General features: G+C 44.8%; 1 protein-coding gene across 6 annotated transcripts in view; it reads right to left on the bottom strand.

Annotated features, from left to right (window-relative positions):
* Window positions 1–27,110, bottom strand: part of pcnt (pericentrin) — a 402,447-nt gene that overhangs the window by 166,364 nt on the left and 208,973 nt on the right. For 5 of the 6 annotated variants that reach the window (XM_068036205.1, XM_068036207.1, XM_068036208.1 and 2 more), the window contains 3 exons: window positions 25,459–25,589; window positions 10,702–10,931; window positions 3,048–3,271 (listed from right to left, as the gene is read on the bottom strand). In XM_068036205.1, coding sequence (XP_067892306.1) covers window positions 3,048–3,271; window positions 10,702–10,931; window positions 25,459–25,589 — 585 coding nt within the window. The remainder of the gene's footprint in view (window positions 1–3,047; window positions 3,272–10,701; window positions 10,932–25,458; window positions 25,590–27,110) is intronic. The other variant, XM_068036206.1, reaches the window with a different exon arrangement.

Raw genomic sequence — 27,110 nt, 5'->3', positions numbered from 1 at the left:
AGAGGAGATTTACTAGGATGTTGCCTGGTATGGAGGGAAGGTCTTATGAGGAAAGGCTGAGGGACTTGAGGTTGTTTTCGTTGGAGAGGAGGAGGAGGAGAGGTGACTTAATAGAGACATATAAGATAATCAGAGGGTTAGATAGGGTGGATAGTGAGAGTCCTTTTCCTCGGATGGTGATGGCAAACACGAGGGGACATAGCTCGAAGTTGAGGGGTGATAGATACAGGACAGATGGCAGAGGTAGTTTCTTTACACAGAGAGTAGTAGGGGCGTGGAACGCCCTGCCTGCAGCAGTAGTAGACTCGCCAACTTTAAGGGCATTTAAGTGGTCATTGGATAGACATATGGATGAAAATGGAATAGTGTAGGTCAGGTGGTTTCACAGGTCGGCGCAACATCGAGGGCCGAAGGGCCTGTACTGCGCTGTAATATTCTAATTCTAACCCTCCATCACTTTGCTGATGATTGGGAGAAGGCTGATGGGGCCATAATTGGCTGGATTGGATTTGTCCTGCTTTTTGTGGACAGGACATAGTGTGGAAATTTCCACATTGTCAGGTAGATGCCAGGGTTGTAGCTGTACTGGAACAGCTTGGCTAGGAGCACAGCTAATTTTGAAGCATATCTTCAGAACTACAGCCAGGATGTTGTCAGGTCCCATAGCCCTTGCTGTATCCAGTGCCTTCAGCTGTTTCTTGATATTACAAAGAGAGACTTAAATTGGCTGAAGACTGGCATTTGTGATGTTGAGGACCTCAGGAAAAGGCAAAAATGGATGATCTATTTGGCACTTCTGGCAGAAGTGGTTGCAAATGCTTCAGCCTTGTTGTTTGCACCAACGTGCTTGGCTCCCCCATCATTGAGGATGGGGATGTTTGTGGAGTCTCTTCCTCCGGTTAATTAATTATCTCGCACCATTCACGACTGGATGTGGCAGGACTGCAGAGCTTTGATCTGATCCATTGCTTGTGGGATCAATTTTCTCTGTCTATTGCATTCTGCTTCTGCTGTTCAGCATGCATGTAGTCCTATGTTGTAGCTTCACCAGGTTGGCACCTCATTTTTAGGTATGCCTGGTGCTGCTCCTGGCATGCTGCCCTGCACTCCTCATTGAACCAGGGTAATCAGTGTAAGGAAAATGTCATTCCACCTCCAAAGAATTGGGCAATATTGCAGCAAAGAAAATGCTTCAAAGACACTCTGAAGCTCTCCTTGACGTGCGGTTGCACTGACCTTAACAACTGGGAGGAGCTTGCTACCAATCGTTCAGAATGGCGACAACTTGTCCACAAAGCTGCATCATGCTTCGAGTCCCAATGCCTTACGATGAGGTAGAGACACAGCAGGGAAGGAAAGAAAAGGAAGCAAATCCTGCATTCCAGATCCCACTACCTCATGGGATGTCCTGTCCCATGAACTCAAAGATCGGCAGGTCAAAAATCAGCTTGCTCAGACACATGAAGACCCATGGCAGAAACTCACGATCCTGACTAGACGTTGTCCTCGAATCGAGGACAGCCGATGATGATTACAGCATTCACCCAATGGTATCCAAAGAATCTAATATACGCACTTTATTTCCTACATCACTTCGAATTTTTCTGTTCGACAATTTTATGTAGAGTTGGTCCACAGTTGCATATTTTCAGACCCAAAACCACCAACGAAGCAGATTTCAAAGTGAGAAGGTTTAGATCACATGTGCAATGACTTAAACAGCAGGTATGTGAGTTTGTGTGAAACCAGATTCAAGACACACATTAGCATCACAGCCATCTCCTTTGGATTATTACATGCTTCTGAGGTCAACTAGACATATTTCAAAAGGACCTATCCATCGTCAAAGGACTTACACCCAATATTTCCACCATTTCATATACAAGTTTCATCCTGCAAAGCTTTTCTGTGATTATTAAGGTTTTGCTTACTTTAGTAGAAATTTCTTATATAAGGTTTGAGTATCCAAAACAGTCATGCAACTGAAAACTGGAACTTGTATTCTTAACTGACTGTCTAATTTGAGCAAATCACTGAGGTAATGCTATTGGATTGGTAGTGGAAGTTACATCATACTTCTCAGGTACTGGATGGGGAAGTGCAAACAGTATCATTGCCAGAGCTTGTATATGATTGAGGGGGCAGAATAGAAAATTATAAAAGGAAGGGAATGGTCTACAAGAGGCAAATTATCCAATTTTACCAAGGATATATTGTTTTGCATTCACCTTTGTGATCCTTGTCCCTGGACTCAAACTTAAGTAACCTCAGAGAGGAATAACTCTGGATAGCATCATAGTTAAGTCAGGCAATTGGTAAGCCCTGTATTAAGAGATCATTCATGAAGGTAGCCCGCAGTCCAGCGCAGGTGACTCTAATTTGAGCTCTGCACAGAATGATAATTTGGGCGCCAGAGAACAATTTGCAGAACTTTAGAGATCAAGACATGTGATCTGTCTCACTCTCATTTGAAGGGAGGTCGAATAATGGGAGGTTTAATCTCTGTAGTACTGGAAAGAGACACAAGCCGCTTGCAACTGGGTTGGTTAGAAAGAAGTCTTGTAATTTTAAAAAGGTGAGCTACAAGAGGATATTTAGATCAAAAGTCTATATGCATAATCAGAATGTAAAATATCTAACCAGATAACAAGTGCGAACTTCTCACCAAAGAAGTTCACAACAATGTGTAGATAGTGTACGTCTAGCAATAGTGGAGCTGTGTACACTCAGCATAATAAAAGCAGAGTGGTATGTGTGTGCAGTAAAGCAGGATTGCCAATTTATGACTAAACAGGGCAACATATGAATTTCTACAAGTCCATTTGAGAAAAAAAGTGAAATTCTCTTTCCAACTATACCATCTCAAAAACCTGACAACAACCTAATAAACCTGCGCTGCACTTTTCCCATTGCTTTTTAATCCTGCTTTAATGGCGTGGCCAAAAGCACACATAATACTCCAGCTGCAGATTTTTCCTATTAACTTAGCACATGGAGGATATCAAAGAAAAAGAACCAAGCAACACTTTCCTCCTCTCGTTACTTACTTGTTTTGTTGACTCAGTGACCAACTCCAGCAATTTTCCTACAGCAACCTGCAATCGGCCACACGTGCTCAGTATCAGCTCCTCATTTTCAGGCCCCATCTCAGGCCCAGCGAACATACTTTCTGATAACCACTGGGAAAGCTCAAACCCTTCATCAGTCAGTGCTGACAAGAAGGTGCTATCTTCAGTGATGGCAGCATTTTCCTGACTTATGCTCAAATCACCTTTTCAAAAAAAAAAGTAAAATGGTTGGAGGGAAAGTTGCAGCCATTTGGTCACAAAATGAAATGGTATGTTTTGTCTGTAATAGTGCCCTAAACAAAAGCTTGCTTGGGTTAACAAGATAATTATTTATAGATTATACACGCTTCAAGGACTCGAGATACGCTAGAATCATAGGAGCAGGAGTAGGCCATTCAGCCCATCGAGCCTGCTCCGCTATTCATTATGATCATGGCTGATCTTCCACTTCAATGCCTTTTTCCCATACTATCCCCATATCCCCTTATGTCATTGGTATTTAGAAATCTGTTAATCTGCTTTAAACATACTCAATGACTGAGCTTCCACAGTCCTCTGGGGTAGGGAATTCCAAAGATTCCTCTCAGATTCCTCTGAGTAAAGAAATTTCTCCTTATCTCTGTCCTAAGTCGCTTCCTCCTCATTTTGAAATTGTGTCCCCTGGTTCTAGACTCCCCAACTAGGGGAAACATTTTAGCTGCATCTACCCTGTCAATCCCTTTAAGTATTTTGTAGGTTTCAATGAGATCACCTCTCATTCTCCAAAACTCCAGAGAATACAGGCCCAGTTTCCCCAATCTCTCTTCATAGGACAGTCCTGCCATCCTGGGAACAAGTCTGGTGAACCTTCGTTGCACTCCCTCTATGGCAATAATATCCTTCTTTAGGCAAGGGGACCAAAACTGCACACACTACTCCAGGTGCGGTCTAACCAAGGTTCTAAACAATTGAAGCAAGACTTCACTGCTCCTGCACTCCAATCCTCTTGCGATAAAGGCTAACATACCATTAGCCTTAGAGTTATACAGCACAGAAACAGGTCTTTCGGCCCATCATGTCTGTGCCAGCCATTAAGCACCTAACTATTCTAATCCCATTTTCCAGCACTTGGCCCGCAGCCTTGTATGCTATGGCATTTCAAGTGCTCATCTAAATACTTCTTAAATGTTGTGAGGATTCCTGCCTCTACCACCTCTTCAGGCAGTGTGTTCCAGATGCCAACCACCCTCTGGGTGAAAATATTTTTCCTCAAGTCCACTCTAGACCTCCTGCCTTAAATCTAAACCTTAAATCTATGCCCCTGGTTATTGACCCCTCCACTCAGGGAAAAGGTTTCTTCCTATCTAACCCATCAATACCCCTCATAATTTTGTATACCTCATGCATATCTCCCCTCAGCCTCCCTGCTCTAAGGAAAACAACCTTAGCCTTTGCAGTCTCTCTTCATAGCTGAAATGCTCCAGCCCAGGCAACATCCTGGTGAATCTCCTCTGCACCCTCTCCAGTGCAATCACATCCTTCCAATAGTGTGGTGCCCAGAACTGTACACAGTACTCCAGCTGTGGCCTAACCAGCATTTTATACAGCTCCATCATAACCTTCCTGCTCTTATATTCTATGCCTCTGCTAATAAAGGCAAGTATCCCATATGCCTTCCTAACCACGTTATCTACTTGTGCTGCTATTTTCAGTGATCTATGGACAAGTACACCAAGGTTGCTCTGACCCTCTGCACTTCCTAGGGTCCTACCATCCATTGTATATTCCCTTGCCTTGTTGGTCCTCCCAAAATGCATCACCTCACACTTATCAGGATTAAATTCCATTCGCCACTGCTCTGCCCATCTAGATCATCCTGTAATCTAAGGCTTTCCTCCTCAATATTTACGACACCACCAATTTTCGTGTCATCTGCGAACTTGCTGATCTTCTTTCTTTTGGGCCTCCTTATCTCGAGAGACAATGGATACGCGCCTGGAGGTGGTCAGTGGTTTGTGAAGCAGCGCCTGGAGTGGCTATAAAGGCCAATTCTAGAATGACAGGCTCTTCCACAGGTGCTGTAGAGAAATTTGTTTGTCGGGGCAGTTGCACAGCTGGCTCTCCCCTTGCGCCTCTGTCTTTTTTCCTGCCAACTACTAAGTCTCTTCGACTCGCCACATTTTAGCCCTGTCTTTATGGCTGCCCGCCAGCTCTGGCGAACGCTGGCAACTGACTCCCACGACTTGTGATCAATGTCACACGATTTAATGTCGTGTTTGCAGACGTCTTTAAAGCGGAGACATGGACGGCTGGTGGGTCTGATACCAGTGGCGAGCTCGCTGTACAATGTGTCTTTGGGGATCCTGCCATCTTCCATGCGGCTCACATGGCCAAGCCACCTCAAGCGCTGCTGACTCAGTAGTGTGTACAAGCTGGGGATGTTGGCCGCCTCGAGGACTTCTGTGTTGGAGATACGGTCCTGCCACCTGATGCCAAGTATTCTCCGGAGGCAGCAAAGATGGAATGAATTGAAACGTCGCTCTTGGCTGACATATGTTGTCCAGGCCTCGCTGCCATAGAGCAAGGTACTGAGGACACAGGCCTGATACACTCGGACTTTTGTGTTCCGTGTCAGTGCGCTATTTTCCCACACTCCCTTGGCCAGTCTGGACATAGCAGTGGAAGCCTTACCCACACTGATCATACCTCCTATATTCACACCTAAATCATTAATGTACACTACAAACAGCAAAGGTCCCAGCACTGATCCCTGCGGTACACCAATGGTCACAGGCTTCCACTCACAAAAACAACCCTCGACCGTTACCCTCTGCCTCCTGCCACTAAGCCAATTTTAGATCCAATTTGCCAAATTGCCTTGGATCCCATGGGCTCTTACGTTCTTAACCAATCTCCCATGTGGGACCTCATCAAAAGCCTTACTGACTACATCAACTGTTTCACCCTCATCTACATATTTCGTCACGGTCTCAAAAAATTCAATCAAGTTAGTCAGACACGATCTCCCCCTGACAAAGCCATGCTGACTATCCCTGATTAATCCCTGCTTCTCCAAGTGGAGATTAATCCTGTTCCTCAGAATTTTTTCCAATCGTTTTCCAACCACTGATGTTAGACTGTAATTATCTGGTTTACCCTTCTTAAATAATGGCACCACATTTGCTGTCCTCCAATCCTCTGGTACCTCTCCTGTGGCAAGAGAGGATTTGAAAATTTGTGTCAGAGCCCCTGCAATCTCCTCCCTTGCCTCACATAACAGCCTGGGTCACATCTCATCTGGGCCTGGGGATTTATCCACTTTTAAGCCCGCTAAAACAGTTAATACTTCCTCCCTTTCAATGCTAATATGTTCAAGAATATCACAATCCCCCTCCCTGATCTCTACACCTACATTATCCTTCTCCATCGTGAACACAGATGAAAAGTAATCATTTAAAACCTCACCTATGTCCTTCTTAATTGCTTGCCTCACCTGCCTGTTAGCTTTCAGTGACTTATTCCCTTCACAGCTCCAGCGACCCGGGTTCGATTCTGGGTACTGTCTGTGCGGAGTTTGCAAGTTCCCCCTGTGACTGCGTGGGTTTCCGCCGGGTGCTCCGGTTTCCTCCCACAGCCAAAGACTTGCAGGTTTATAGGTAAATTGGCCATTGTAAATTGCCCCTAGTATAGGTAGGTGGTAGGGGAATTGAGGGAAGGTGGGGATGTGGTAAGAATATGGGATTAATGTAGGATTAGTATAAATGGGTGGTTGATGGTCGGCACAGACTCGTTGGGCCGAAGGGCCCGTTTCAGTGCTGTATCTCTAAATAAATAAAAAAATATATTGACAAGGACACCCAGGTCCCTTTGTACATCTACACTTTCTATTCTCTTACCATTTAAGAAATACTCTGTACATCTATTCCTCCCACCAAAGTGGATAACCTCACATTTTTCCACATCATATTCCATCTGCCATGTTCTTGCCCAGTTAGCCTGTCCAAATCCCCCTGATGTCGCTTTGCATCTTCCTCATAACAAACATTCCCACCTAGTTTTGTATCATCTCCAAACTTGGAAATATTACATTTGATCCCCACATCTAAATCATTGATATACATTGCGAACAGCTGGGACCTAAGTACTGATACACTAGTCACAGTCTGCCAATGCAAGAATTACCCATTTATTCCTACTCTCTGCTTTCTGCCTGCTAACCAATCCTTACTCCAAGCCAGTATATTACCTCTTATCCCATGTGCAAACCAACCGCCTGTGGAGGACTTTATCAAAAGCCTTCTGAAAATCCAAATATACAATGTTCACCAACTCCCCTTTATCAATTCTGTTAGTAACATTCTCAAAAAACTCCCAACAGGTTCATCAAACATGATTTCCCATTCATAAATCCATGTTGACTATGCCCAATCAGATCATTATTATCCAATTGTCCATTTATCACAAGCTTTCGAATAGATTCTAGCATTTTCCCAATGACTGTAGCAAGGTTAATACATCTAAAATTCCTGGTTTTCTCTCTCCCTCCCTTCTTAAATACTGGGGTGACATTACGACCTTCCAATCTGCAGGAACCGTTCCAGAATCTATAGAATTTTGGATGATGATTACCAGTGCATCCACTATCTCTATAGCTACCTCTTTCAACACTCTGGGATGTAGAATATCAGGTCCCGGGGTTTTATCAACCCTTCAGACCCATTAATTTCTCCAATACAACCTTCCTACTAATACTAATTTCCTTCAATTTCTCATTGTCCCTAGTCCCTTGGATCTTTAATTCTGGGAGATTTCTTGTATCTTCCTCAGTGAAGACAGACACAAAGTAATCATTTAGCTTCTCTGCCATTTCTCTATTCCCCATTGTAAATTCTCCTGACTCTGCATGTAAATGGACCCACATTTGTTTTAACCAAACTTTTTCTTTTTACGTACCAATAGAAGCTTTTATAGTCTGTTTTTATGTTTTTTGCTAGTTTACATTCATATTCTATTCCCCCTTTATCAGTTAAACATTAATGCTTCACAACTGCATGATAGCACACCACATGCCTCAACAAAAACTGCCAATGGTCATTAACTTCAGAGGCCTCCTAAAAACAAATTTCATTTTGAAGCAGAGAAGCACTGTTTATTGGAAATTGCATAAATAAGTTGTGTATAGCATAAAATCAAAAATGTGAGTCATACTAATAAGTTGGACTTGTTTTCAGAACAAAAACTTGTAAAGTAACAATGCAGAACAGATGAAATTATGTTCCAGGTTATTGCAATTTCGGACAGATTTGGTCTTTTCTGGCGGGTTTTAATTGAAACAGTCGGAACCTGCCAGAAAAGCCCAAGTCTGTCCGAAGTTGGGAAACCGCTGTTTCGGCTATCAGCTGTGAAACTGAAATTGCCATTGTTTACAAAAACTGAGCAAACATAAAGCAGCTCTGCTGAGCGTTCCTGCTCTCTGCATCAGTAAGAGATAGAGAGAGACACACACACAGTGGGGAGAACAGAGGGGGTGGAGGGAGACAGAAAAAAAGGTGGCGGGGGGGGGGGGGGGGGGGGAAACGATACAGCGAGTGAGGACACAACACACTGAGGGAAGGGGAACGATAATACATGGTGGGGGGAACAACACATGGGGCTGGGGGAAGGTGCACACCACAGACAGAAAGACAGAGAGAGAGAGAGAGAGAGAGAGAGAGAGAGAGGGAGGACAGAGGGAGGACAGAGAGAGAGAGAGAGAGAGGGAGGACAGAGAGAGAGAGAGAGAGAGGGAAGACAGAGAGAGAGAGGGAAGACAGAGAGAGAGAGGGGACAGAGAGAGAGAGAGAGAGAGAGAGAGAGAGAGGGGACAGAGAGAGAGAGAGAGAGAGAGAGAGAGAGAGAGAGAGAGAGAGAGGACAGAGAGTGAGAGAGAGATGGAGGGAGGACAAAGAGTGAGAGAGAGAGAGGGAGGACAAAGAGTGAGAGAGAGGGAGGGAGGACAAAGAGTGAGAGAGAGGGAGGGAGGACAAAGAGTGAGAGAGAGGGAGGACAGAGAGAGAGAGGGAGGACAGAGAGAGAGAGAGGGAGGACAGAGAGAGAGAGAGGGAGGACAGAGAGAGAGAGAGAGGGAGGACAGAGAGAGAGAGGGAGGACAGAGAGAGAGAGGGAGGACAGAGAGAGAGAGGGAGGACAGAGAGAGAGAGGGAGAGAGAGAGAGGGAGGAGAGAGAGAGAGGGAAGAGAGAGAGAGAGGGAGGACAGAGAGAGAGGGAGGACAGAGAGAGAGGGAGAGGGAGGACAGAGAGAGAGGGAGAGGAAGGACAGAGAGAGAGGGAGAGGAAGGACAGAGAGAGAGGGAGAGGAAGGACAGAGAGAGAGGGAGAGGAAGGACAGAGAGAGAGGGAGAGGAAGGACAGAGAGAGAGGGAGAGGAAGGACAGAGAGAGAGGGAGAGGAAGGACAGAGAGAGAGGGAGAGGAAGGACAGAGAGAGAGGGAGGACAGAGAGTGAGAGAGGAAGGACAAAGAGTGAGAGAGAGAGAGCGAGAGGGAGGAGAGAGAGAGAGAGAGAGAGAGAGAGAGAGAGGGGGGGACAGGGAGGGCAGAGAGAGAGGGGGGGGACAGGGAGGGCAGAGAGAGAGGGGGGGGACAGGGAGGACACAGAGAGGGGGGGAGGACAGAGAGAGAGAGAGCGAGAGAGAGGGGGAGGACAGAGTGAGAGAGGGGGAGGACAGAGTGAGAGAGGGGGAGGACAGAGTGAGAGAGGGGGAGGACAGAGTGAGAGAGGGGGAGGACAGAGTGAGAGAGCGGGAGGACAGAGTGAGAGAGCGGGAGGACAGAGTGAGAGAGCGGGAGGACAGAGTGAGAGAGCGAGAGGACAGAGTGAGAGAGCGAGAGGACAGAGTGAGAGAGCGAGAGGACAGAGTGAGAGAGCGAGAGGACAGAGTGAGAGAGCGAGAGGACAGAGTGAGAGAGCGAGAGGACAGAGTGAGAGAGCGAGAGGACAGAGTGAGAGAGCGAGAGGACGGAGTGAGAGAGCGAGAGGACGGAGTGAGAGAGCGAGAGGACGGAGTGAGAGAGAGCGAGAACGGAGTGAGAGAGCGAGAACGGAGTGAGAGAGCGAGAACGGAGTGAGAGAGCGAGAACAGAGTGAGAGAGCGAGAACAGAGTGAGAGAGCGAGAACAGAGTGAGAGAGCGAGAACAGAGTGAGAGAGCGAGAGAGTGTGAACAGAAAGCGAGAGAGAGTGAACAGAGAGCGAGAGAGAGTGAACAGAGAGCGAGAGAGAGTGAACAGAGAGCGAGAGAGTGAGCAGAGAGCGAGAGAGTGAGCAGAGAGCGAGAGAGTGAGCAGAGAGCGAGAGAGAGTGAGCAGAGAGCGAGAGAGAGTGAGCAGAGAGCGAGAGAGAGTGAGCAGAGAGCGAGAGAGAGTGAGCAGAGAGCGAGAGAGAGTGAGCAGAGAGCGAGAGAGAGAACAGAGAGAGAACAGAGACCGAGAGAGAGAGAGAGCAGAGAGAGCAGAGAGCGAGAGAGAGAAAAAGAGAGAGAGAAAGAGCGAGAGAGAGAGAACAGAGAGAGAAATATTTCAATAATTTTGGGCAAGGGACAGAAGAAATAAGGAACTAAGATTACGTTTACAATTAGTCTGCAGCTTGGGAATACCTTTGTCTTGTTCCAGCAGGGTTTTAGTTTTCATCCATGGAGGTCGGCCTCTCGTTCCCACCATGCTCAAATTACTCACTATTCCTCCATGATCCAATGCACCTGTAGGCTGGTTTCTATCCAGGCAGAGCCCTATTTGCCTACTGATCGTTTCTTCTGAGGAGAATATTACTCTCACCACCTCTGAAAAGAGCTTCAGCACTCGCTCATGAGAACGGTCTAAGTTTTTCCTGAATGGGGGCAAGAAGCACCAATTAGTCATTTAGGCTAATAAAAGAACAAAAATAATCCTGTCTGGGGCTCTATTTTGTTTATCTCATGGAATAATTTACCTACAGTTAACTCAACATTAACTGTCACAATTACTTCACACTAAAAAAGTTAAATGAAGTTAAATGTTCCACAGGCCTCAGTCACTGAATTGGCAACTGTTCACATTAGACCTAAGTGTGTGTGTATCAAAGTTGAGCCTAATCCTACCAACTCAACGTCCACTTTCCAGCAGATGGCAGTGGACAGTGACAAGAGAAGCGATTCTGACATCAAGCTTAATTAAAGTGCCTATGAGTTATAGGCTATGGGTACTGCCTGGCTGATATCAGCTAACAGGCCATATTATACTTGGGATTGTGCAGGTCTGAATGTCTCAGCTTGGGCAAACTCACTAAACCAATAGGAAAGATAATGCTGACTACACAGAGGGTATAGCCATACATAAAAATAGGATTTAAAAAAAAAGACATGTCCAATATAACTAGTTAACATACATTCAAATGGAGAATATTCTGCATTATGTGTATATTCGCATAGCCCAGAAGAGGTTCCACACAGATTGTTACAGCACAGAAAGAGGCCATGGTGGTGGAGTGTATGTTCCTGCGTAGAGCAGCACCAATTCCAAAAACATTGTTTGCATAACTCTAAAAGATGAAATTCAAGCTAGAATCGGCCAATCAAAATAGGATTCTTGTTCAACAGCTCACCTTAATGACAACTTTTTATTTAAAAAAAAGGAACAATGTTCATGTTCACCGTCACAAATTATATCAATAAAATGCTGCTCCTGTTCCCAATGAAGGAGGTGAACTTAGTTCCTCTCCAAAATACCTACACCGTAGCAAATCTGTGCATAAATTGTCGGCCATTTTAATGTTTTTTTAAACAGGGGAAAAGGTTGTTGAAGGGATAAAAAGCAATCTGGTGGTGGAAAGCAAATGATGCATGGATTTGTACATGAAGAGCAGCTAACCACAAACTCTCTCTCCATACTTGCCTGCAAGAGGGATTAAAGAAAGAATTGAATGGCCAAGGTTAAAGTCCAAATCTATACTGAGTTGGCTGAATTCAGTCATGGCAGCAGCTGGATGTCTATATTTGGTCTGTTATCAAGGGAGCAAAACAAAAAACACACAGCCAGGGTTCCATAAAGACCTGTTGGAAAGAACATATGCCTAGATAGCAGGCAAAAATAGAATGGGACTCTGTCTGCTGTTACGACTGAGGATGGAGGAGTGCACTGTCTTTCTCTAGTTCCACTTCTCCACGGGTCACAACATATACTGAACTGTTTTACCCAGTTATCGATATGGCCAATTATATAGTTACGACCAGGTGAGGAATAGGTCTCAGGCTCCACCTTTTGCATCTTCCCTGGTTTGACTGCAACAGGGTTTATCCTTTTTTTTAAAAAACAGTGATTAAACTTATCACATCAATGAATGCTTGCTCCTGTACCTATAATTGCCAAAGAACCAATCAGACAGGTTTTCTTGAGTTTAAACAAGAAAGATGTAAGTTTATCATCCATAACACTCTAAACCAGTTAAAATGGCTAAAATATGCTACACATCCACGCCCACATTCACACAAGAAACACACACACACAAACACGAGAGAGAGAGAGAGATGTCGATGGCTTCTCTGCTACTGTCTGCCTTCTGAGTCACAACTCTCAGTCTTCCAGAGTTGCATAAGCAGTCATGACAGGACCACCTCTTTGTGTTCTGAATGAGGTTCTTCTGTAATGTTCTCTGGAGATTCAAGGCTCTCCCCTCAGGCTCTCCAGTCACACTTGGCGCTGTTGACTCTTTCAGAGTCAATGAGTGTCGATAGCTCTTGACGACCACATTGATAAGGTTATTTCAGGTAATTGAATCAGAAAGCACCCCATTGTTCTGGTGAGGTTGAGTCAATCATGTTTATCTCCAGTCTGCTCTATTGATGATTCATGTGCAAATTGCTCTGGCCATCTTGGAAACTCACTTTTCTTTTTAAAAAGTTATTTGTAACAATTTCCAGGAAAGGTCTCAGACAAAGTTCCAATCGATGAAATTAATATTTCCCATTTGGCATGAAGTGTTTTCATAACACCACTGTACCATGCAGAATGCAATGTCACCACGGGAGCATTTCATTACAGGAGGTAAAAAGAAAACACAGGAAAACATTCATTTTTCATTCACTTAGGAATCTTAAAATTGTTGCAGCTTATCTTTTTTCTCTGCAGCAGCCAAGCTGATTTTAACTGCCCTTTTCCCTTGAGGTTGGTCTGAGACAGTTAGGTGTTGTCCAATAGGTTTAAAATCTCTTCAGTATCAATTTGAAATAACATGGGGATGGGCCTTTCAATAACCATGCGGTTGTTGGGGAAGCTTGGTGTCTGTAAATTTCTGTCTCAGCCGAGTTCTCCTTTATGCACAAGCATTAACCCCTCAGCTGCTGTTTCTGCAACACATGGTTCAGGTCCCAGTACCTTGCTAATTTCTCTCCCTTTGTTGGTATTGGGTGATAAATTGGTTTTAAGCCCCTGTGAGGGTCTGATATTTCCTCTGGGCCCTTGTTCTGGCTGGAGTCTGAAGTGACATTGTGGGATTTGATTGGCTCTGGGCTTGAGCCCTGATCATTGGATTCTGCAGTGGGTAGATCCACCCTGACCTCACTTTGAGCATTCTGGTGAGCCACACAAGTGCTGCTCACTTTAGCACATTTTTGTTTCCTTTTTCCTGATCACTTTAGCACATTTTTGTTTCCTTTTTCCCTTTACTGTGGGGAGGGTCTCTTTGCTAATCTCCCCCATGTCCTCTGGAACATTCCTGCTCATAGCTATCTGTCCAGATTCCACTGCACTCTCCTGTGGCACTTCGACTAGGTGAGGAATTGCCCTCCCTGTTGGTTTGCCCTTTTGGGAACTTTCCTTGTCCCTGCAGGTTTCTGTAAAGGCTGTTAGCAGCCTTGGTAAGGTGCATCTTCGGCCTGCATTTACATAGGAGGGTGCGGGGTCTAATTTTCCCAACATTTCAGGGTTGGCTGACCCGACAGTGGGGGCTTCCATTTGAGAATCCTCCCGGCCCTCCTTTAATCTGTCCTCACTGTGTCTGGCGGCACAGTGGCGCAGTGGTTAGCACCGCAGCCTCACAGCTCCAGGGACCCGGGTTCGATTCTGGGTACTGCCTGTGCGGAGTTTGCAAGTTCTCCCTGTGTCTGCGTGGGTTTCCTCCGGGTGCTCCGGTTTCCTCCCACATGCCAAAAACTTGCAGGTTGATAGGTTAATTGTCCCTAGTATAGGTAGGTGGTAGGGAAATATATAGGGACAGGTGGGGATGTGGTAGGAATATGGGATTAGTGTAGGATTAGTATAAATGGGTGGTTGATGGTCGGCACAGACTCGGTGGGCCGAAGGGCCTGTTTCAGTGTTGTATCTCTAAACTAAACACTGTCTTTTTCGCCCCCTTCCTCCCTAACCATCTGACAGACCTGCGCTTATTTATTTATTTAGAGATACAACACTGAAACAGGCCCTTCAGCCCACCGGGTCTGTGCCGACCAACAACCACCCGTTTATACTAGCCCTACAGTAATCCCATATTCCCTACCACCTACCTACACTAGAGGCAATTTACAATGGCCAATTTACCTATCAACCTGCAAGTCTTTTGGCTGTGGGAGGAAACCAGAGCACCCGGTGAAAACTCACACTAGTCTCTCCTCTTTTGTTTTTGACAGGGGTCCCTCACAATTCACCAGCACTCTGCTGGAGGGTTCCCCAAAGGCTGGTACAGGAATTAGGGGTGTAGATTTTACTACAGGTTGGGGCTTCCCCTCAACCTGGCACATGTGGCAAGTTTTACAGTACTCCACTAAAGAAGTTGAAGCGCTTGTCAAGAGGAAGAAGGCGGCTTATGTTAGGATGAGACGTGAAGGCTCAGTTAGGGCGCTTGAGAGTTACAAGCTAGCCAGGAAGGATCTAAAGGGAGAGCTAAGAAGAGCAAGGAGAGGACATGAGAAGTCATTGGCGGATAGGATCAAGGAAAACCCTAAGGCTTTCTATAGGTATATCAGGAATAAAAGAATGACTAGAGTTAGATTAGGGCCAATCAAGGATAGTGGTGGGAAGTTGTGTGTGGAATCAGAGGAGATAGGGGAAGCATTAAATGAATATTTTTCGTCAGTATTTACAGTAGAGAAAGAAAATGTTGTCGAGGAGAATACGGAAGACTGGAGGATAGCAAATGTTGTCCCCTTGTTCAAGAAGGGGAGTAGAGACAGCCCTGGTAATTATAGACCTGTGAGCCTTACTTCGGTTGTGGGTAAAATGTTGGAAAAGGTTATAAGAGACAGGATTTATAATCATCTAGAAAAGAATAAGTTCATTAGCGATAGTCAGCACGGTTTTTTGAAGGGTAGGTCGTGCCTCACAAACCTTATTGAGTTTTTCGAGAAGGTAACCAAACAGGTGGATGAGGGTAAAGCAGTGGATGTGGTGTATATGGATTTCAGTAAGGCGTTTGATAAGGTTCCCCACGGTAGGCTATTGCAGAAAATACGGAAGTATGGGGTTGAAGGTGATTTAGAGCTTTGGATCAGAAATTGGCTAGCTGAAAGAAGACAGAGGGTGGTCGTTGATGGCAAATGTTCATCCTGGAGTTTAGTTACTAGTGGTGTACCGCAAGGATCTGTTTTGGGGCCACTGCTGTTCGTCATTTTTATAAATGACCTGGAAGAGGGTGTAGAAGGGTGGGTTAGTAAATTTGCAGATGACACGAAGGTCGGTGGAGTTGTGGATAGTGCCGAAGGATGTTGTAGGGTACAGAGTGACATAGATAGGCTGCAGAGCTGGGCTGAGACATGGCAAATGGAGTTTAATGCGGAAAAGTGTGAGGTGATTCACTTTGGAAGGAGTAACAGGAATGCAGAGTACTGGGCTAATGGGAAGATTCTTGGTAGTGTAGATGAACAGAGAGCTCTTGGTTCCGAAGAAGGGTCACTGACCCGAAACGTTAACTCTGCTTCTCTTTCCACAGATGCTGCCAGACCTGCTGAGTGATTCCAGCATTTCTTGTTTTTGTTTCAGATTTCCAGCATCCGCAGTATTTTGCTTTTATTATAATAGAGAGATCTTGGTGTCCAGGTACATAAATCCCTGAAGGTTGCTACCCAGGTTAATAGGGCTGTTAAGAAGGCATATGGTGTGTTAGCTTTTATTAGTAGGGGGATCGAGTTTCGGAGCCACGAGGTCATGCTGCAGCTGTACAAAACTCTGGTGAGACCGCACCTGGAGTATTGCGTGCAGTTCTGGTCACCGCATTATAGGAAGGATGTGGAAGCTTTGGAAAGGGTGCAGAGGAGATTTACTAGGATGTTGCCTGGTATGGAGGGAAGGTCTTACAAGGAAAGGCTGAGGGACTTGAGGTTGTTTTCGTTGGAGAGAAGGAGGAGGAGAGGTGACTTAATAGAGACATATAAGATAATCCGAGGGTTAGATAGGGTGGATAGTGAGAGTCTTTTTCCTCGGATGGTGATGGCAAACACGAGGGGACATTGCTTTAAGTTGAGGGGTGATAGATATAGGACAGATGTCAGAGGTAGTTTCTTTACTCAGAGAGTAGTAGGGGCGTGGAACGCCCTGCCTGCAACAGTAGTGGACTCGCCAACTTTAAGGGCATTTAAGTGGTCATTGGATAGACATATGGATGAAAATGGAATAGTGTAGGTCAGATGGTTTCACAGGTCGGCGCAACATCGAGGGCCGAAGGGCCTGTACTGCGCTGTAATGTTCTAATTCTAAAATACATCTTTGTGGAGTCTTGGCCAGCCAAACTGCTGTCTTATGCGGACTTTGGTTTCTTGTAAACCGACATGTACAGCCATTGTAAACTCGTGGGCCTTTCTTAATATTACTTTACGGTACCTTGGCAGCACCACTACCTGCTGAACCACTGTCCACTCTTTGTCCTCAGGTCTGTGAGGAGAGCTCCACTTCCTCATCAGCACCTCACTCTTTACATAGTCGCAATCAGGAACTTTCTCTGCTTCAGTTTCAGTTCAAGCAGCCTGGCTAACTTCCTTAATACTGGGTCGGCTAGTTGAGCCTCCACGAGGGAAAATTGGTTTAACCCATTCCCTGGATCCTCTAACTCCCCAGTGAAGGTTTCAAACAACCAGACAGCATGGTCATCTGTCTGTAGTGCCAGTTTAGTCTCCTCTGAGGCAGCTGGTTTGGCCATGGCCCGAGTCACCACACAATCAGAGGAACTGCAGGGGACTGTGTTCTGCACTGTCCCATCTCTCTGACCTCCTTCGGTCTCTCTACAACTATTGGGGAAGCTACTACCTTCGCCCCCACCAGATCATTACCTAGGAACAGGTCGACTCCGTTCACAAGCAAACTAGGGACAATCCCTATGGTCACGGGTCCCGAAACTAGGGGTTGCACACAAAGTGCACCCGATATAAAGGTACGGGCGTACACCACCCTCCGATACCATTCACTATCATTCTCGTATTTACTGCACTCTCTGGGGGAAAGGTCATGCCTTTTCCCAGCAAAAGGGATCTGGTGGCCCCTGTATCCCCGAGTATGATGATGGGCTTGCTTTCCCCACTCGAGGGGTACGGGGTTACTCTCCCTCTGGATAGAAAATCCTGATAACCTTAAGGGATCTTGTTACATTTTCCTGCACCTACAGCAGTAGGCTTCCTGGGTTTTACGGCTGTTGCAGTCAAAGTCACAGCCTGCTCTGCTGTGCTTTCCATAAGGGCCCCTTCTCCTGCACTGGTCAGGTGTGTCCTGATTAATCCTCCGGGCTTTCCCTGTAGCTTCCAGCAGTCAGCTCTTTGTGACCTGCCTTGTTACAATGGAAACACAAAGGTCTCTGGGTCACACTCCTGCTCTCAGCACTATCTTTTTTGGCTTGAGGAAGGCCCCTTGTATGTCCAGCATTCCTCTCTCTCCCAGGACTGTTTCAGCTCCCATCACCTTCCCACCTTTTACCCTTTTTGGGGTTGTAGGGTGACTAGGGAAAGGTCTTCCTTGAGGTACGGACTTGTATATGAAAGCGAACTACAGCTTGCCTCACCCTTTGAGCTTTCTGTCTCTCCACATGGGCTTTTATAGAAACGGGAAAAGAGTTTTTAAATTCCTCGAGAAGAATCACCTCGCTGAGGTTTTCATACATGGGCCCTTAGCCACTGGTCAAAAGCCAGCTGCTTACTTCTTTCAAACTCTAGGTAAGTTTGATCAGGCTGTTTCCGGAGGGTTGGGAATTTCTGGCAGGACACTTCTGGTACTGGCTCATATGCCCCAAGGATAGCATTTTTAGTCAATTCATAGTCTGATGAGCTTTCATCAGGCAACAGTGAATAAACCTCACGGGCTTTTCCTGTTAGCTTGCTTTGTAGCAGAAGGGTGCAGCTCTTGGCTGGCCATTTTAACTGTCTTGCAAGCTTTCCAAAAGTGACAAAAAAATGCTTCCACATCTCCCTCACCGAACTTTGTGATCAATTGGGGGAAGTGTAAGAGTTCAGCACACGGTCCTGAGTTAAGTATAGCTTCCATACTGGCCATGCTTTCACTGGGATTATCATGATGCCTCCTAGCTAATTCAAGCTGCCTTAGCTCCCTTTCCTTCTGGGAAATTCTCCCTCTTTCCTTTCTCTCTCCCTTTTTCCCTGGCTTCCAATTGAAGTTTCCTCTGTTCCAATTGTGTTTTTCCTAATATTACCCTCAATGAGTCTGACTTCAACCCTGTTTCTGACTCTTCAGGTTCGAGTGAAAAATGGTTGGCAATCTTAGCAGTTCGGATTTCTTAGCTTTTGCATGGAAAGTGATCCCACACTGCCCAGCTACATTCCTCAACTCTTCCATAGTTAGGAGCTTTAACTTATCCCAAGTAACTTGGGCGGCACAGTGGTGCAGTGGTTAGCACCGCAGCCTCACAGCTCCGGCGACCCGGGTACTGCCTCAGTAGAGTTTGCAAGTTCTCCCTGCGTCTGCGTGGGTTTCCTCCGGGTGCTCCGGTTTCCTCCCACATGCCAAAGACTTGCAGGTTGATAGGTAAATTGGCCATTCGAAATTGCCCCTAGTATAGGTAGGTGGTAGGGAAAATATAGGGACAGGTGGGGATGTGGTAGGAATATGGGATTAGTGTAGGATTAGTACAAGTGGGTGGTTGATGGTCGGCACAGACTCAGTGGGCCGAAGGGCCTGTTTCAGTGCTGTATCTCTAAACTATCTTCACCCTGGCTTGGGAAGGTACTGGCCTCGGATGCAGACATGTTAATATTCTAGCAACAAAAACCACAAGAGAACCTGTACTGAAGTTTTTTTTTTTGACAGGGATCAATTTGGTTTCCCACTTCCAATTTCTCGTTTGTCTGTGGATTACAATCACTAACTAGAGCCCCCAACTTTGTTACGACCAGGTGAGGAAGGGGTCTCAGGCTTGCCCTTTTGCCCCTTCTCTGGTTTGACCGCAACAGGGTTTATCCTTTTTTTTTAAACACAGTGATTGAACTTATCACCTCAGTGAGCGCTGCTCCTGTTCCTCTAATATAATTGCCAAAGAACCAATCAGACAGGTTTTCTAGAGTTTAAACAAGAAAGATGTAAGTTTATTACCCTTAACACTTTAAACCTTAAAATTACTAAAATACTCCACTCATCCACACCCATATTCACACAAGAACCAAGAACCGAGAGGGGGAGGGAGAGGGAACACAAGAGAACGAGAGAAAACGAGAGCAAAAAAGACCCCCCCACAGGAGTTTGGTTAGCAAAATTAAAGCACATGGAATAGGAGGTAATATACTGGCATGGATTAAGGATTAATTAACAGGCAGAAAGCAGAGAATAGGAATAAATGGGTCATTCTCGCGTTGGCAGGCTGTGACTAGTGCGGTACCGCAGGGATCAGTACTTGGGCCCCAGCTGTTCACAATATATATCAATGATCTGGATGTGGGAACCAAATGTAGTATGTCCAAGTTCACCGATGACACAAAACTAGGTGGGAATGTGTGTTGTTAGGAAGCTGCAAAGCAGCTTCAAGGGGATTTAGACAGACTTACTGAGTGGGCAAGAATGTGGCTGATGGCATATAATGTGGAAAAGTGTGAGGTTATCCACTTTGGTAGGAGGAATAGATGTGCAGAGTATTTCTTAAATGGTAAAAGAGTAGAAAGTGCAGATGTACAAAGGGACCTGGATGTCCTTATCAATAAGTTACTGAAAGTTAACATGCAGGTGCAGCAAGCAATTAAGAAGGCTAATGGTATGTTGGCCTTTATGGCAAGAGGGTTTGAGTACAGGAGTAGTGAAGTCTTGCTTCAATTGTATTGAACCTTGGTTAGACCACACATGGAGTACTGTGTGCCGTTTTGGTCCCCTTACCTTCGGAAGGATATTGTTTCATAGATGGAGTGCAACAAAGGTTTACCAGACATATTCCCGGGATGGCGGGACTGTCCTATGAAGAGAGATTGGGGAAACTGGGCCTGTATTCTCCAGAGTTTCGAAGAATGAGCGGTGATCTCATTGAAACCTACAAAATACTTAAAAGGGATAGACAGGGTAGATGCAGCTAAGATGTTTCCCCTGGTTGGGGAGTCTAGAACCAGGGGACACAATTTCAAAATAAGGGGGAAGCCACTTAGGGCAGAGACGGAGAGAAATTTCTTTACTCAGAGGGTTGTGAATCTTTGGAATTCTCTACCGCAGATGGCCGTGGAAGCTCTATCATTGAGTAAGTTTAAAGCAGAGATTGACAGACTTCTAACTATAAATGACATAAGGGGATATGAGGATAGTGTGGGGAAAAAGGCATTGACGTGGATGATCAGCCACAATCATATTGAATGGCCGGGTAGGCTGAATGGCCTACTCCTGCTCCTCTGTTCCCCAGCAAAAAAAGAGTTTAGATGGCTCCCGAATCCCTAAGTGGAACTACAGGCTCACCTGCCTCACTTGAGGGATATGGAGTTATTTCTCCTTTTCGCAAGAATTCCCTGTACCTCTCGGGTATCTTGTTCACCTTCCCTGCACTCACACCAGTGCTTATACTTGACTTTACAGCTGCAGTCAGAGCTACAGCCTGATCTGTTGTACTCTCAGTCAGGGCCCCTTTCTCAGCATTGGCTTTGTGCACCCCAATAAGTCCCATGGGTTTACCCCGCAACTTCTAGCATTCTGCACGAAGGTGTCTCACCTTGTGGCAATGGAAACACTTAGGCTTTCGGACTTCACTTTCACCCTCAGCATCTTCCTTTCAGGCCTGAGGAGGAGATCCAGGGGTGTTCCCAGCTGACCCTTCTCGTCCTTGGTTACTTGCCTTCCTTTCACCCTCCTACCTTCTAACCTTCTCGGGTTTGTGGGGGTAACGGAAAAAAGGGTTTAGGCTTGTGGACAAGCTCAATCATCAGCGATCTCAGCTGCCCGCCTGGCTATTGAAACCTCCTGGTTCTTTATGCGGGTTCTTACTGACGGAGGGAGTGAATTTTAAAATTCCTTCAGGAGAACTATTTCCCCAAGGGTCTCATATGTGACCTCTACCTTTAGTGCCCGCATCGAACAGTCAAAGTTAATTTGCTTTATCCTCAAATTTTATGCAAGTCTTCCCTGGCTGTTTCCTGAAGTTCTGAAATTTCTGCCGATAAGCTTCAGGGACCAACTCATAAGCAGCGGGAATAGACTTTTTTGCCATCTCAACCTGCAGAAGCCTCCTCAGAAAGTATGGCATAAACTTCATGAGCCCTCCTACCAACCTGTTTTGCATCAGCCAGTTTTCTTTCGGCCACCTCATCTGTTTAGGTAGCTTTTCAAAGAAATTAAAAATGTCTCTACATCCCTTTCCTCAAACTTCGGGAGGGTTTGGACAAATTTAAACAGCTCCCCACTGGGTGCTGGGTTGTAGTCAGATTCTTCCTCATCAGAACTTTCCCTGGAGTCAAGGCCACCCTTTTGTTTTAATTCCAGGTTTCTTAACTGGATTACCCTTCCTCATTCCCTTTCTTTTTCCTTTTCTCTTTGCCATTCTAGTTCCAGCTTCCAAAATGCTCTTTTTCCTCTTCCTCTTGCCCTTTCTTTTTCCTTTTCTTCTCTCTGAAGTGCTTCTCTTTCAAGTTTTCTCATTTCATTTTCCTGTTCAAGCTGCTTCATCTGCAACTGAATTCTAGCTAATTCAACTGAATTACCACCCTGATTGCCTTTTCCTTCTTCCAATTTCAAATGCTGTGCTATTACCTCAATTATGTCTGCTTTCTTAGCCCCTGGTTTTAACTCCAACTTTTCTGCCAATGCTATTAGCCTAGCCTTGTTTAAGTTTTGCAAATCACTCAGGGATAAATCCTTCCTCTCCAGAAAGGGCATAGCAACTGATAAAGCCATTTTGGTTTTCAATACGCATAGCAAAATTCACCGTAAAATCTTAATCAGCCTTAACCTCAGCAAGTCTCAGTACTCGTATTTATCTGCGGCTTTTGAATCCCGCAAGAGTCCCCCATTATATGTTACGACCGAGGATGGAGGAGTGCACTGTCTTTCTCTAGTTCCACCTCTCCACGGATCACAATATATATTTTAATGTTTTACCCAGTTACCGATACAGCCCATTAAATAGAGTCATAGAGACATACAGCACAGAAACAGGCCCTTCGGCCCATTGTGTCCTTGCCGGCCATCAAGCACCTAATTATTCGAATCCCATTTTCCAGCACTTGGCCTGTAGCCTTGTATGCGATGGTGTTTCAAGTGCTCATCTAAATACTTCTTAAATGTTGTGAGGGTTCCTGCCACTAACACCTCTTCAGGCAGTGTGTTCCAGATTCCAACCACCCTCTGGGTGAAAAGATTTTTCCTCAAATCCAGTTTAAACCTCCTGCCCTTTACCTTAAATCTATGCTCCCTGGTTATTGACACCTCCGCTAAGGGAAAAAGTACCCTATCTATCCCCTTCATAATTTTGTATACCTCAATCAGGACTCCCCTCAGCCTTCTCTGCTCTAAGGAAAACAACCCTAGCCTATCCAATCTCTCTTTGTAGCTGAAATGCTCCAGCCCAGGCAACATCTTGGTGAATCTCCTCTGCACCCTCTCCAGTGCAATCACATCCTTCCTATAATGTGGCGACCAGAACTGTACACAGTACTCTAGCTGTGGCCTAACCAGCATTTTATACAGCTCCATCATAACCTCCCTGCTCTTATATTCTATGCCTCGGCTAATAAAGGCACGTATCCCGTATGCTTTCCTAACCACCTTATCTACTTGTGCTGCTGCCTTCAGTGACCTATGGACAAGTACACCAAGGTTCCTCTGACCATCTGTACTTCCTAGGGTCCTACTATCCATTGTAAATTCCCTTGCCTTGTTAATCCTCCCAAAATGCATCACCTCACATTTCTCAGGATTAAATTCCATTTGCCACTGCTCTGCCCATCTATATCGTCCTGTAATCTAAGGCTTTCCTCCTCACTATTTACGACACCACCAATTTCCGTGTCATCTGCGAACTTACTGATCATACCTCCTATATTCACGTCTAGATCATTAATGTACATTACAAACAGCAAAGGTCCCAGCACCAATCCCTGTAGTATACCATTGGTCACAGGCTTCCACTCGCATAAACAACCCTCGACCATAACCCTCTGCCCCCCCGCCACGAAGCCAATTTTGCATCCAATTTGCCAAACTGCCCTGGATCCCAAGGGCTCGTACCTTCTTAACCAATCTCTACCTTATCAAAAGCCTTACTGAGGTCCATGCAGATTACATCAACTGTTTTACCCTCATCTACATATTTAGTCACCTCCTCGAAAAATTCAATCAAGTTTGTTAGACATGATCTCCCCTTGACAAAGCCATGCTGACTATTCTTGATTAATCCCTGCCTCTCCAAGTGGAGATTAATCCTGTCCCTCAGAATTTTTTCCAATAGTTTCCCAACCACTGATGTTAGACTCACCGGCCTCTAATTTCCTGGTTTATCCCTGCTCCCCTTCTTAAATAATGGCACCACATTCGCAGTCCTCCAGTCCTCTGGTACCTCTCCTGTGGCCAGAGAGGATTTGAAAATATGTGTCAGAGCCCCTGCTATCTCCTCCCTTGCCTCATAAAACAGCCTGGGATACATCTCATCTGGGCCTGGGGACTTATCCACTTTTAAGCCCGCTAAAACCACTAATACCTCCTCCCTTTCAATGCTAATTTGTTTGAGTATATCACAATCCCCTCTCCCGGATTTCTACATCTACATCAGCAAGGCTCCTGTTGTTTACTTAGCTTAAGACATGTGACTTCCAGGAAGTGTTTGTTTTTAAACAAAGTCCCAAGTGTCCTTCCAGTGACCCTTTAAAATAAAGTCCAGTATCTCCTCAGGTATTTCCACAGTCTTTTGAACACAAGACGTCAAAAGATATTCACAATGGAAGCACATTCGTGATACTGCCCTCTAGACTGAGTGTTCCCACATTTGTTGTCTGAAATCATATGTGTAAATAGGCCAGTTGTATAGGAATACAGGTCAAAAGCTGAGTCAGTTACTAACTCAAGCCAATGCACATCAAAATAATCCTCCACCAATTTTTTTTATACATACATTTTCTCTCTTAATAAGGGCATACTATGGGGCTGCATTTATTGGCCATGTCAAAATGCTGTGAAAAAGTAGTGCTGCGTCTTCTGTGGCAAATGTTTTCAAAGCTGAGTGACTTGCTCGGCCACTTCATAGAGGATTAAGTTAAACAAAGGGAGTGCAGTCACATGGAGCCAGATCTGGCAAGAATGGTTGTTTCCAATCCCTGAAGCACAGTAGCAAACAAGTTGAGTTTATAAAGCAATCTGGAAACTTTGTTGATCATATTTTCCCGTCTTCCAGTTGGAAAATCACCAGAATTTTTGCAATCAATTTCACAACTTGCCGTGGTGGATTTTGAATTCAAGACCACTGGGTTACTTCTCCAGGGCCATCATCGCTAGCTTATTGAACCAGAGAAATGTGATATGACTGCAGTTTCACTCCATCCAACCATACTGCAATTATCTGCTGAGTCTTTTATGATCATACCTCTCTGATCATGGTTTTATGATTAACACACAAAAGATTCTATTGTGTGAATGCCAGAAATGAGAATTACTGACATCTATACTTTGCTATCTGATGATATCTTAAATCCTAGAACCAATAATAAATATATTCCTGGCACTTAAACTACCAAAGAACCACTTGATCAGTGCAGAGGAGGGAAAGGAGGATGGAGTAGCGGCATCTTAGGATTAATGGCGACTCACAGGTTACAACACTGTTTCAAAAAACCCATTGTTCAAGTACTGATGATGCATAGAGGAATAGCACTAATTTTAAATCAATATAGTACTTTGTCAATTGAATGCATGTTAGATAATTTAAGTTTTAATTTGAAGCAAATGCAAGTTGCTGATTTTCCCTCTGCCCGTGCCCCACCCCCCGCCACTCTCCCACTGACCGTTCAGCTGCCAATCGTTCAAGGTCCGAGTGCAGCATGGCAACTAGATTGCCTCCTTCTTCATTCTCTCGGTCTCGACGCTGCAGTAGCGTTTCTAGTTCAGAGTTCTTGTCCTGTATCTCTTTCTGCAGCTGGGGAAAAGGCAACAGTGAAGCCAAAGACAAGAAACCAGTCATTGTCAGAATTCATTGACTTTAACACAACACAAAAGCAGCGAAAACCAAAAGGAAGAAGTGGGACGGTGTTGTAGGAGAACATGTCCATTCAGTTCCAGGAATTCTCTTTGCATCCAACCCATACTACAGCAAAGAATGTCTCCTCCACTGGTGTTTATGTGAATCACTGGCAATCTGAATTCAGTTATCAATTCACATCACAATTTTCATTAAGAATTTCTTCTACATTCTTTAGCTGGTGTGCCCATCTGACATGCTCATTTGCCACAGCAGACAGCTTAGCAGTACGTGGGGATTATCTGAAATGCACAGGCCCCAGGACCGAAAAGTTGTTTATGTTCCAGCAGGTTCAGGTTCTTCATGCACAAAGACTAAACTTCATAAGCAAGGATTATAAATGTTGAAAATTTATAGAACCTCTTTCTGCATGTTTTACTGACACCATTGTTTACAGTACAGTCCCTTATGCAGTTTGCATCAATCAGTGCCACAGGGGTCATCTAACTACCTGTTTATACTACAGTTGTCATGACAGAAGTCATGTGTCCCAGTAAACTAAAACGCAGCTGCGTCTTGGTATTGCAAAACAGTTGGTGTTGTATCAAAATTCTTCCTTTTCTTCACTGTTCAGCCTGCATCACCGCAAATTTTTTTTAAAGGTTAAACCAAAAACACAGAGCATTTCCCATTAACAGATTTGATCAGCTTCATTTTGGTGAACAAAATGTTTTTGTTACAATGAAAAAGAGAGGAGCAGCAGCAGCATTTGGGAAGCACAAAAGAACTACAGAGCAAACAAACGTACAAAGACAGCCTGTGCAGTTAAATCAGATTAAAGGCAGGTTAACGGAGATCTTCTAACACAAAGCAACGGAAGTGAAAAGATACATGGCAACTATCATCCCGATGTTGTCATAAAATAATGAAATTCCAATTCTGTTCTAAAGTCTTTACAGTGACTAGGCACAGATATCGCTTCTAACTGACCCTCTACAAAACAGCAACATAAAAACATATGCAAACCAACCTGACTAAACATGTTTTCATGGTAACATAACACTGATACTTGACTAGGGATCAACACATCAAGTTATACTACTATATTATTGCAATTTAAACCAAAACCTGTCAAATCGACTTGGCTGTTGAACATCCATGGTTGGCTGAAAGAACCAAGTTTTAAATAAATTCATGCAAATCAAGTCCTGTATGTATGCAAGGAGGCGCCGGGACTCCAAGGATTCCTATTTACTTTTGTTAATAAGGAGCTGGATACCCCAAGGGCACTGCATGGTATACAGAGTTAGCATCTCATGTACTAAAAATATTTTTGCTACTTCCAAACTTTTTTTTATATTTTAACAAATTCTCAGGAGAGAAACAAAGTGGAAAAAACATTCAAAAATAGACTACAAAAGATAATCACCTGGTTATAGAAAAATACTACCGCAATCCACAGATTATTTTTGAAGGCAG

This window comes from Heterodontus francisci, chromosome 7 (genome assembly GCF_036365525.1).
Source record: "Heterodontus francisci isolate sHetFra1 chromosome 7, sHetFra1.hap1, whole genome shotgun sequence".
NCBI lineage: Eukaryota > Metazoa > Chordata > Chondrichthyes > Heterodontiformes > Heterodontidae > Heterodontus > Heterodontus francisci.
This window is presented reverse-complemented; position numbering and strand designations above follow the sequence as displayed.